The sequence below is a fragment of the Megascapheus bottae genome, chromosome 12 (assembly GCF_031878675.1).
Source record: "Megascapheus bottae isolate mThoBot1 chromosome 12, mThoBot2.hap1, whole genome shotgun sequence".
NCBI classification, from domain to species: Eukaryota; Metazoa; Chordata; class Mammalia; order Rodentia; family Geomyidae; genus Megascapheus; species Megascapheus bottae.
Genome location: NC_143520.1, coordinates 5,711,608 through 5,723,761, shown reverse-complemented (window position 1 = coordinate 5,723,761; position 12,154 = coordinate 5,711,608). Strand labels below are relative to the sequence as shown.

The 12,154-nt window shown below is 40.6% G+C and overlaps 1 protein-coding gene across 5 annotated transcripts in view; it reads right to left on the bottom strand.

The window, feature by feature from the left end:
* Window positions 1–12,154, bottom strand: part of Ttn (titin) — a 279,501-nt gene that overhangs the window by 184,384 nt on the left and 82,963 nt on the right. For 2 of the 5 annotated variants that reach the window (XM_090342543.1, XM_090342544.1), the window contains 21 exons: window positions 11,576–11,854; window positions 11,194–11,481; window positions 10,754–11,032; window positions 10,347–10,625; window positions 9,957–10,235; window positions 9,553–9,840; window positions 9,122–9,409; window positions 8,269–8,550; window positions 7,581–7,859; window positions 7,189–7,470; window positions 6,766–7,044; window positions 6,389–6,676; window positions 5,925–6,203; window positions 5,550–5,828; window positions 5,171–5,449; window positions 4,743–5,030; window positions 4,322–4,609; window positions 2,518–2,799; window positions 2,022–2,300; window positions 1,034–1,315; window positions 642–920 (listed from right to left, as the gene is read on the bottom strand). The exons of the other annotated variants lie outside the window; for them this stretch is intronic. In XM_090342543.1, coding sequence (XP_090198669.1) covers window positions 642–920; window positions 1,034–1,315; window positions 2,022–2,300; window positions 2,518–2,799; window positions 4,322–4,609; window positions 4,743–5,030; window positions 5,171–5,449; window positions 5,550–5,828; window positions 5,925–6,203; window positions 6,389–6,676; window positions 6,766–7,044; window positions 7,189–7,470; window positions 7,581–7,859; window positions 8,269–8,550; window positions 9,122–9,409; window positions 9,553–9,840; window positions 9,957–10,235; window positions 10,347–10,625; window positions 10,754–11,032; window positions 11,194–11,481; window positions 11,576–11,854 — 5,925 coding nt within the window. The remainder of the gene's footprint in view (window positions 1–641; window positions 921–1,033; window positions 1,316–2,021; window positions 2,301–2,517; window positions 2,800–4,321; window positions 4,610–4,742; window positions 5,031–5,170; window positions 5,450–5,549; window positions 5,829–5,924; window positions 6,204–6,388; window positions 6,677–6,765; window positions 7,045–7,188; window positions 7,471–7,580; window positions 7,860–8,268; window positions 8,551–9,121; window positions 9,410–9,552; window positions 9,841–9,956; window positions 10,236–10,346; window positions 10,626–10,753; window positions 11,033–11,193; window positions 11,482–11,575; window positions 11,855–12,154) is intronic. 5 annotated transcript variants of the gene reach the window in all.

Here is a 12,154-nt window from a genome sequence, read left to right as displayed (position 1 = left end):
TTACTGAGAATTGAATTCAAGTCCTCATGCTTGCTAGGCAAGTGCTTTATCATTGAGCCACATTTGCAGTCAGAAGTTTTAGCCTTTTGTTGTGACTGTGAGTCTTCATATGGTAACACACTGTAGCATAAATTATAGTGGAAAAATACTCTAACACTTTACAAGGTTTAGTTTTCCCTCATACCATGCTTTTGGAAACCCTTCCAAAAGAAAGGGATATAACTTGTGCATATGGCTCCTTTGAATTATTATTATTATTATTATTATTATTATTATTGATTATGGGAATTAAACTCAGAGTTTAGGAACTGTGCCTGAACTCTGTTTATTCAAGGCTAGCACTCTACCACTTTAAGCCACAGCACTACTTCCACTTTTCTGGTGGTTTATTGGAGATAAGAGCCTCACAACCTTTCCTGCCTGGACTGGCTTGAAATAATGATCCTTAGATCTCAGGCTCTTGAGTAGCTAGAATTACAAATGTGAGCCACTAGCAGCTGGCTCCTTCATTTTAATTTTATAGGCAGGTTAATCTCTAGTTTGACTGACTCAGTGGATATGCGAGTCATGTTAAACTGAAGAATACAGATAGTTGGGAACTATGTTATTACAATGAAGAATGAAAAGCTTAGTCAACTAACCTGAAACCTGGACAGAGATTGTGCAGCTGTCTTTGCCAACAGGGTTTTGTACCTCAAAACTGTATACCCCACTGTCACTGGGAGCCACATTAATTATCTTAAGGCCAGATACTTTGTTGAAGAAGCTTATTTTGTATTTGCTGTCACTTGTCAGCTCCTTTCCATTCTTAAACCACTTAGTACTGAGTTCGGGTGTGCCAGATACTGTACACTCCAAGGTACAGGTGTCTCCTGCTGTAACTTTGATGGATTCTGGCTTTTCCACAATTGCTGCAGGCTCTGGAATAAGATGAAAATCACATCACATTGTGAAATCAAAATTTGTAAAAACTGAAGGAAACAGATCCTGGTAAGAATGTGCTTTGCGTTTATAACTTTCTATTTGTACTAACCAAGAACAGATAGTGTGGCAAAGCACTCTTGCATTCCAGCATCATTTTTGATCTGGCAGGTGTATTTCCCAGCATTGGCTGGCTCTGCTCTTGAAATTTGCAGAGTTGCAATGTTTTCTGAATAGGAAATCCATATGTTGTCACTCTCTCTAACGATTTCCCCCTTATCTTTGAACCACAGCACTGAAATTGGCTCAGCTCCTTCAATTGTCGTCTGCATCTGGACTTCTTCTCCAATGATGGTAGAAATGTCACCGAGTTTTTTCACAAATCTTGGTGGTGCTGATGCAAAAAGAAGCAAGTCAATGTTTCAAGATGTGTAGGACTGATAGAATTTCCTTCAAATTACATAAGCAAGGAATGAAACAAGTGATAATATAATATTTCCTTTTCTTAAATAAAGCAACCTTGGCAAATGAGGTCAAGGTTACTTTCAAGTATGCACTAAGTAATGAAAAAAATTGAACATATTATCTTATCTAACTGTGTGTGTGTGTGTGTGTGTGTGTGTGTGTGTGTGTGTGTGTGTGTGTGTATGCCGATTCTGGATGTTGTACCCAGGATCAGGGCACTGTCACTGGTCTTTTCACTCAAGCCTATCAATCCACCATTTGAGTCACAGCTCCATTTCTGGAATTTTTGCTGGCTAACTGGAGACTAGTTTCATGGACTTTCCCATTAAGGCTAACTTCAAACTGTGATCCTCAGCCCTCTGAGAAGCTAGGATTACAGGTATGGGCTGTAATTCTATTATTACCTGCCTATTGTAATCCCATTGGTACCTGGCTCTTAGCTAACTTCTTAAATCCCATAGAAACCAACTGGCAAGATCATCTAAATATATTGGTATGATTTTTTTAATGGAAGCAGGTTATATATAAAACGATTTAGAAAAGTGAAAAAGCACTCGAAATCTATTCACAAGGGTGGGCAAGTATTGAAATAAGTGGGAAACTAATAAAGCCGAAGAGAATGAAGCTAATCTAACCTTTCATTGTGATGAAACCAACACAAGTGTCACTCCCCACATCGTTGGTGGCTTTACACTGATACTCCCCAATGTCGGCCACATCAACATTCAGGATGTGGATGCTCGTAAGAAAGTTCTCTGACATTATCTTATACTTCTTGCCACTCCTGAGTTCTCTCTTGTCTTTCTGCCAAGAAACTTGAAATGGGGGAGTGCCCTGTAGCTCACATTCAAGGTGCACATCTGCTCCTTTAAGTGTCTCCACAGGGTGAGGCTTTTTGCGGAAAATGGGTGGCTCTAGGAGTATAAAATAGGAAAATCAGGATGAATTTAGGTCAACATCTGGGTAAAGGTCAGAATCAGTTTCTTATTCTATTGGAGAAAGAGTTAATGTCTTACAGTTTCTTTTATTGTTTCCATATACAATTTTAAATCAGTGATGGACTATCAAAGAAAATGAAGAAGACCCCACTATGAGGTAATATGCAAACCCAGAGGCAGGGGAGGGCCTGACCTTTCACTTTGAGGGAGGCGCTGCTGCTTGCGCTGCCTGCTGCATTGTGGGCCTCACACGTGTAGTCTCCACTGTCTTCCACAGTGAGATTGTGCACTTCCAGCACTGCCACTGAGTCCACAAATGACATCCTGAACTTACTGCTCTCCTGAATTTCAGTTTCATCTTTGTACCATAAAACTTTGATTTCTGGAGATCCGCCTATTTTGCATTCATATCTTGTATATTCATTTTGTTTCACAATTCTTGAAGGTTCTAGCTTCTTGATGAACCTAGGTGGTTCTACAGAGCCAAGAAGGAAAACACAGGGTAAGAGACAGAAAAATAGAACATATATAATTCAAGATAAGGGGAAAAAAGAGAAAATACTGTCAGAGAGGTCTTTAGCTCCAAACACCAAATATCATTTGAGGCAGGTCAGAAAATGATAGGTAAATGAAACCTAATAGAAAATGTGTAAAATAAAATATGTTTATCTTTTTGTGAGTATCTATCATAAATGATGAGTACAAGAAGGAAGAAGAGACATTCTCTAAGGTATGTTTCTCTTTTCAGCAAGAGAAGTCACTTCTTTAGTGCTAGACTGAGTCAGTAGCACAGAACTTCTCTGAAATCAGAAGAAATGAGACAATCGGGTTACCTGTCTGCATGTGAGCCACTGCAGAACTATTTTCTAAGGCTGCAAAGACATTAATTTTGTACCATGAAGTCCAGAGAAAAATGAGTCAGATATTTCAATATTTTAAAAGTACAATGATCTCTTCTATACCTTAACAGAGATTTCTTCAACCTTGGTAATTTCCTTGAAGCGACTGAAGCAAAAGCTTGCTTCAATACCCATGGTGAAAATATTGAGACTTAGGGTGGGAAAAATGATGAATTATATACCATAGAACAAAGGGGCTGCTACTTCTAATTCTACTTTAATTCCAAGGTATTTATAAACTGCTGCCACAAAGAGTCTTAAAAATACTCTAATGGGTTAGCCTAATAGTCCATTAGGGTAGGCATTTAGTTTCTGGTAACAGAAGTTCTGAAAGGCCTGAGAGTTTTCCATAATATCAGATAATGGGCTGGTGGAGGAAAAACAAAGCTAATTTGGTTTTTAATCTGGATTGTTTTTGAAAGAATTTTTAGGCATTACACTGGGGCGGGGAGGGAAATCCATTTGTTTACTACGGAAAATAAGTTGTTTAAGACTTTTTCCACTTTTAGTTCTATGATAATTTCTTTCAAAGTAAGATTTTTGGGGGGGAGAGATTATTTTTGTGGGTCATGGGTCTTGAACTCGGCCTGGGCCTTGTCCCTGTGCTCTTCAGTCCAAGGCTACCACCCCACTCTTGAGCCAAGCCCCACCTCCTCCTTTTGTGCTCGGGATGACTTAGAGCCTTGATCCTCAGAGTAGCTAGGATTATAGGCGTGAGCCACTGCACTGGGCTTGGCTGGGGTTGGGGGGGGGATTTTTGTTGGATTCTTGCCCTAGTTTCTCTATTTGGATACTTAGAAAAAAAATCTTTTCAATTCATGTCTTTCTAGTTTCATCTTTTCAAAGGAATTTTTAAATCTTGCCCCTAGACTGTAGGCCCTTGAGTGCTTGGTGCATTTGATACCCCCCCCCCCAAGGATTTGTAGCTGCAAGCTAGCCAAGCAATCTGCCGTTAATTTTATCTCCAAGGTTCTGTCCCAGGCTCTATGTAGTCACTAAACTGTAGTTCTAAATATAGTTTACCAGTATGTCCACCTGTCTATAAAGAGATTAAAAGAATCACAAAAGACATCTTGGGTGTGTTCTTCTAACAAGTACCTTGTACACCCAGCTGAGCAGAACAAGAGTCTTTTCCAGCAACATTGCTTGCATAACAGGTGTACTGCCCAGCATCACCTTTGGCTACTTTGAGAACAGTTAGTGTGGCAGTATTTTCAACCAAAGTCATCTTGTAGTTGCCTCCAGGGCGAATCTCTCTGTTATCTTTGGCCCAGGTAATTTTGATCGGTGCAGTTCCAGTGACATGACATTTAAAAGAACCACTCTCTCCAAGAGCAAGATCTACTGACACAGGTTTTAGATCAAAGAAAGGAGGCACTTCATGCTCTGAAAAGAATGAAGAACAATACAGTGATTTCAATTTTTGAAGTTCCAGACAGAGCACAAACTAAAGAGTACTGGTTCCTTGGACAATCTGCTTTGTAATAGAGTTGTGCAAGAAGCTGTTCTACTCACTTACCTGAGAGAATGAGTTTGGCACTGGAGGAAGCAGTCCCAAGAGGATTAGAAGCTGAGCAATTGTACTGACCAATGTGAGACTGGTCAGTTTGCAAAATCTGAAGAGTTGCGACATTATTAATAAAAGATGTTTGCAAATTAGAATCATCCTTCAGAAGTACCCCATCCTTGTACCAAGACACTTGAAGTGGCTCTGAGCCATTGATGCGACATTCAAATGCAACAGGGAAGCCAAGGGTCTCTTGAACATCTTTCAACTTCCTTGCAAAAGAAGGTGGGAGTTTGCGTTCTGTAAAGAAGTCACAGATAATACTTGTTTACAAGTGAGAAAATATCTGTTGCAACAGATCTCATTCCATTAAAATTTTGGGTTTTAAGAAATTTAATCTGTCAACACATTGCAAGACTTGTGAAGCAAAACGTCATCACCTTTGATAACAAGCACAGCAGAAGAAGCCACTGCCCCCACACTGTTTTCTGCCTTGCAGGTATATTCTCCCACATCACTGTGATCCACTTTATTGATGACTAAAGAGGCAACATTATTTTTGAATTGCATTTTATATGCAGGAGCTGATCGTAGCTTTGTGTGTTCTTTATACCAAGAAATTCTAATTTCTGGGGTTCCATCCACTTTGCACTGTAAGGTTGTGGACTCTCCAATGGCTGCTTCAGTATGTTCCAGAGGTTCAATAAAATAAGGTGGTTCTAAGGTACAAAGGATGACAATCAATCAATGGTGCTAACTGCAGAGGACACTTTAAGAGAAAGAGAAAACAACAAGAAATACCCATCACTGTCAACACACCTAAGACAGACACCAGAGCATCGCATATATCTTGCCCAGCCTCATTTTCAATCAGGCAACTATATTGGGCATAATCCTCTATGGTGCTGTCGAGAATTTCCAGGATGGAAGATTTTTCTGTCATGGTAATACTGCAGTTCTGAGACTGTGAAAGCTCATACTCGTTCTTCAGCCAGCTCACAGAGATGGGAGGGGTGCCCGTGAATGTGGCTTCTAGAACAATAGGATTTCCTGTCTCGACACTGAAGTCAGCCAATCTTTTCACAAAGGTGGCTGGTTCTAGAAGGAGAAAAGATGAAGGTCGATTTCTACTTTGCAATGAACACTTAGGAAAAGCTCAGACAGGTACAGAGAATAAGAGAAGCCAAAGCAAACCTTTCACAAAGAGATGTGTGGTACAGGAAGCGCTGCCGGCATCGTTGGTCACCAAGCAGGAATAGTCTCCGCTCTGCAGCGGATCCACTTCAAGTAACTCCAGCTCTGTGATGAAGTCTTCCAGAGAGATAGTGCACGACTCCCCTGACACCAGTTCTCTGCTGCCTTTAAACCACTTGACCTTGAAGGGAGGAGTGCCTCTAATGACACTGGTGAATGTGAGGCTTGTCCCAGGCAAGACTTCCACAGAATCAGGGGTTTGTTCAAAAGATGGTGGCTCTATATATCCCAAGGAGAAGGCAGATCCAGAGAGAGAGAGAAAGGGAGAAAGAAATCCAAGTGAGAACTGTTCATTACTTAAAGAAAAGGGAACTAAGATGAAAAATGAAGACAAAAGAGTCCCCCTGGAATTAATTCAGGTAGCAAAAGGTTAGAGAAGCCTTGCCCCAGCCTGGAACACTGACCTTGGACAGTCAGAACTGCAGAGCATTCATCAGAACCAGCCACGTTGGCAACCACACAAGTGTAGGTGCCAGTGTCAGAGGACTCCAGTAAGCTCAGATTCAAGGTACAGACATTTTCTGAAAAGCTGGACTGACATTTGGGTCCACTAACAAGCTCATTTCCATCCTGAAACCAGCCAACTGAGATGGGGGCCGAGCCAGAGACTCGGCACTCTAAAACAACCGAGGCTCCCAGGGTGGCATTGGTGTCTTTCAGCTTGCGGATGAAGGAAGGAGGCACAATTCGATCTAGGTGGAGAAAGATGTTTTCCATTTAAAGAGCAGCTCTATTGATCTACCACATCAAAATTGTTCTATTCCTGAATCAGCTTACTCACCAGACACATGGACAGAGACTGTGCAGTTACTTTTGCCAACACTATTTTTCACTTCAAAGCTATATAACCCCTTGTCATTCATTTCTGCAGAGGGGATTTTAAGGGAGGCCACATTTTTGACAAATGTGATATGATGTTTACTATCTGAAGATAATTCTCTTCCATCTTTGAACCATTTGGCTGAAAGTTCTGGTGTTCCAGCCACAACACACTCCAGTGCAAAAGGGTTTCCAGTAGTGACTGTCATGGGTTCTGGTTTTTCTATGATTCTGGCTGGTTCTAAAAGAAGAAGCATTTGGCATTGAGAACACAGTCACCTTTCAAACAGCCTAATTGAAGATTATTACAGATTTGAGTTGGGTCTGAAGACAATGTACCCATTCAATGAGCTTCATTTTTGTCACAGACCACTTGGCTACTAACCTAGAACAGTCAAGATTGCCGAACATTCTCTCATCCCAGCATCGTTTTTGATCTGGCACACGTATTTCCCAGAATGTGATGCTTCTGGGCTTCCCAAATGGAGAACTGCAATATTGTCACTGAATGATATCTTGATGTTTTCACTCTCTCTGATGACTTCACCTTTATCTTTGAGCCAGGTAACAGAAATTGGCTGGAACCCTTCCACTACAGCTTGTAGCTCAACAGCATCCCCAATAAGGGTGGAGGTATCACTTAGTTTTTTCACGAAGCGTGGAGGTTCTGATGAAATAAATGCAGAGTTGTAGGAAAAAATGAGAATCCAAACTATATTATTAGTCAAGCAAGAAGAGTTCTAAAGAAAGATGCATCTGTGTCCCTCCCACACAAACCTTTAAACTTGACTGCGCAGACACAACTGTCACTTCCCACCTCATTAGTAGCTTTGCAATGATATTCGCCTAGATCAGAGGCTTCAAGGTTAAGGATATGAAGACTTGTATCAAAATTTTTTGAAGTGATTTTAAATTTCTTGCTGCTTCTGACTTGCTTCCGATCTTTAACCCACACCACTTCAAATGGGGGTGTCCCTGAAATTTCACACTGGAGAATCACATCAGAACCCTTAAGGGCTCCAACTGGAGGAGGCTTCTGGATGAAAACAGGAGGAGCTACCAGAAGAGAAAGAAGATGGAAATGAGACCAACAGCTTACCAAGAAGGAAAAAATAATCTGGATTCTAGATTTCAAATTTCTAGAATCTAGGGCTGTTTTCTGTGTATTGGGGGTCTTGAAGAGTGACTGGTATGACCAAGTGATAACACACAATGACAGAAGACAAGACAGCTCATGAAAATTAACTGAAGTGCAGGGTGGCTCAAGTGGTAGAGCACCAGCCATCCGTGGCCAAGTGAGACAATGAGGCCCTGTGGTTAATCCCCAGTTCCAGAACAAACAAACAAAAACAAATTTGCTACAAGCAAATAACCTTAGCTAGTCTTTTAATTTTGAGGCTTCTAATATTGCTAGGAAGGAAGTCCTGATCAGAGAACAAGGAAAAAGAAGTAGAGAATATCTAACCTTTAACTGTCAGAGCTGTGCTACAGCTGGCATCACCAACGCCATTATGCGCTTCACAGATGTAGTCTCCGCTGTCCTCAGCACTGGCTTCATTGATGGTAAGCAGGGCCACAGAATTAGTGAAGGACATGTTGTATTTCCAGCTTTCATGGAGTTCGCTGTCATTTCGGAACCATACAACTTTGATTTCTGGGGAACCACTTATCTTGCATTCCAGTTGGATAGAGTCTCCCTGCTTTGCCACCTTGGAAGCATCTAATTTCTTAATGAACTTTGGAGGTTCTATGAAACCAAAGGAAAAAAATCAGTAAGCATGTCTACATGTTAAAATAGTTCCTTTTCATAGTGGAAGACACTATTGAAAAAACTTCACCTAACCTGATTTATTCCTATATCAATATGCTATTAAGAATATATATTCTAAGAGTCTTGTGGTAAAAGAAATGATCTCTTAATATCTTGAAAGAGAATTTAATACATTGTCGTGTGTTAAATTATATTAGCTAATATAGTATAGATAGATCTGACCAAAATTTAGTAATACTAACAGAAAAAGCTATATAACAGGGAAGAATGTAAATGTAGAAGGGATGGTTGAAATAACATCTCACAAGATTCAATAAAATAATTTCCTTTGATAAGATTACACTTAGAAATAAACCTAATGAACATGATAAAGAAAAGACCACTTTGGTTGAATATTGACTCTAACATTAACATACAAGTTCCAATATGATTTAATTATTTTTGATCAAACATTGAAAAACTTTTCTCCTACAAGTTTTCCTTGTAGGAGAAAATTAAATACACCTGTTAAAAAGTACAACTGTAAGTCAGTGTCATGTGGGGATACCTTTTACACTCAGCTGAGCAGAGCACATGTCTTTACCAACATCGTTGGTTGCTTGACAAGTATAATGACCGGAGTCTCCTTTGCCTACTTTAAGAATTCTCAGATGAGGAGTATTGCCCACACATGTGATTGTATAGTTTCCTCCAGGACGAATCTCTTTGTTGTCTTTCGACCAAGTGATTCTCATTGGTTGGGCACCAGTAACATGACACTCAAAATCAGCACTTTCTCCAGCAATAACGTCTATTGATACAGGCTTGATGTCAAAGAAGGGAGATTTCTTAGGTTCTGGAAGATGAGAAGAAAAAGGTCAAGTTTTTGTTGTTGTTGTTGTTTTGTCCTGTTTTGTTTGCTTTGTTTTTCTGTTGGCTATTTCTAACTTCACAAAGGTGTGATGGTTTGCTAAGAGAAAGAATGATATGGAAACCAACCTCTGGCTGTCAGTCTGGCACTGGAAGATGCTGTTCCAAGTGGGTTGGAGGCTGAGCAAGAATACTGGCCAGAGTGACTCAAGTCAGTTTGCAAAATTTTTAAAGTTGCCACATTATCCACAAATGACATTTGCAGGTTTTCCTCATCCCTTAAAAGTACACCATCTCGGTACCAGCACACTTGAATGGGGGCAGAGCCATTTAGTCGGCAAGTGAGTGTAACAGGCAAGCCCACCGTTTGTTCAATGTCCTTTAACTGTCTGGCAAAGGAAGGTGGGAGCTGGCGTTCTGTAGAGAGACAAGTAATACTTGAAGCATTAGTAGTTGAAATTTAAAAAAATGCCCATAAAGGTGAAAGAGTAAAAATAGAAGAAAATTCTTCATGTGTAAAAGAATATCATCACCTTGAATTCTAAAGACAGTCTGAGAAGTAGCAGTTCCTATGCTGTTTTCTGCCACACATGTGTACTCGCCACTGTCATTGATGTTCACTTTATTAAAAACCAGAGTGGCCACATTGTTTGTGAAGTAGGTTCGGTATTCTGGAGTTGAACGCAACTTGGTATCTCCTTTGTACCAAGACACTGTGATTTCTGGTGTTCCAGCAACTTGGCATTGCAAAGAAACGGAATCTCCAACTGATGCCTCCAGAGGCTCCAGCTCCGAGACAAAGTAAGGTGGTTCTAGAGAAGAAAGGCTCACAATCAGGAAACCAAATGGGGATACAGAAAACCAAATACACTAGGCCCCAGTGTAGGGGGATGCAAAACATTTGCAAGATTAAGACAACACACCTAAGGTAGATACCAGAGCTTCGCACATATCTCTTCCTGCCTCGTTTTCAATCTCACAGGAATAATGTCCTGCATCTCCTTTTGTACTATTCAGAATTTCCAGGATGCAAGTCTTCTCTGTTGTGATGATGTTGCATCTTTCAGATGGAGATATTGCAAAACCATCCTTTTTCCAGGTGACTGAAATTGGTAGTGTTCCCGTGTAGGTGCTCTCTAGAATTATGGATGTCCCTGGTTCTACAGAGTGATCACTTAACCTCTTCACAAATGCAGCTGGTTCTGGTAAAGTGACAAAGTACAGGAGTTACACACACACACACACACACACACACACACACACACCCTCTCCTCCAAAAAAAGGATGAAAGAACATGGAATGTAGGAAGAGGGAATACATTGGAGCAAACCTTTTACAAAGAGATGTGTAGTGCAGGATGTCTGGCCAGCGTTATTAGAAACCACACAGGTATATTCCCCACTCTGAGATACGTCAGTATTAAATAGTTCCAGTTCTGCCACAGTGTCTTCGAAATAGATATTACATCTGTCTCCTTTCACCAGTTCTCTGGCACCTCGGAACCAGCCAACCTTGAATGGAGGGGTTCCTCTGATAACACTTGTGAAGGTTACATTTTTTCCTGGAAGAACTTCTAAAGGCTCAGGTTCTTTCACAAAAGAGGGGGGTTCTAGAGGGACAAGAGACAATGAAAAGATCCCATAAGTTTCAAAATTCATTGCGATTTTGAATGAAAATGAAAACACTAAGGGAGCCTTTGAGGGGGTATCACGGAATAAGCATGCAAAGAATTTGGAAAAAATTCCTTGAAAAATGGACTGTAACACTGACCTTGTACAGTCAATACAGCACGACATTCATCAGACCCAGCAACATTAGCAGCCACACATGAATAATTGCCCATATCTGATGAATCCAGAGAATTCAACTGCAATGTACAGACATTGTCTGAAAATGTAGTTTGGTACTTTGCTCCACTGACAATCTTAGTCTTTTCATGAAACCAAGCAACGGAGATAGGTGATGATCCTGCTACTTTGCATTCTAGAATGCAAGAGGCACCTAGGACCCCACCAGTATCTTTCAGTCGTCGGGTAAAAGAAGGAGAAACCATTCGGTCTGCAGGAGGAAAGCAAAAGACTCATCACAATTTGAAAGAGGTAGGAAAGAAGAATAATTGCAGAAGGAATGTGAATAAGAAACGAGAACCAACCTGAGACATCAACCACAGCTGTGCAGCTGCTTTTTCCAACATTGTTTTGAACCTGGAAAGTGTATGTGCCTGCATCTTGTCTGTCAACAGAGAGAATCTTTAAGGAAGAGATTTTGTTGTAGAAGCTAAATTTGTGTTTTTGGCTGCTGGTCAACAGCTTTCCATCCTTATACCATTCAACGGAGAGCTCAGGAGTGCCAGCCACCTTACATTCCAAGGTGCAAGTTTCTCCTACAGTCACTGTCATGGCTCCTGCCTTTTCAACAATGACCGCAGGCTCTGAAATACAATGTGATATCCAACTGTCAAGATCTGGGGTCTTTGTAATTGAACTCAATGAGATTGTTTCTCCCAGTGAGACTTAGGTTAGGCTTCTCTCTCTTTCTTGGTTGGCTTTGAATACGACTCCAGGATTATAGGCAATTATAAATTATAGCAGCCATTATGAGAAAATATTTGTGAATGCTACAACTCCCCAAGCAATTTAGATACTGTAAAAATAGGCAGTGTGTTTTGATTTACACTTGACCCTTTTTAGTCTAAGACTCCCTGTAATTATGAATTGGTATTTTTCCCTTC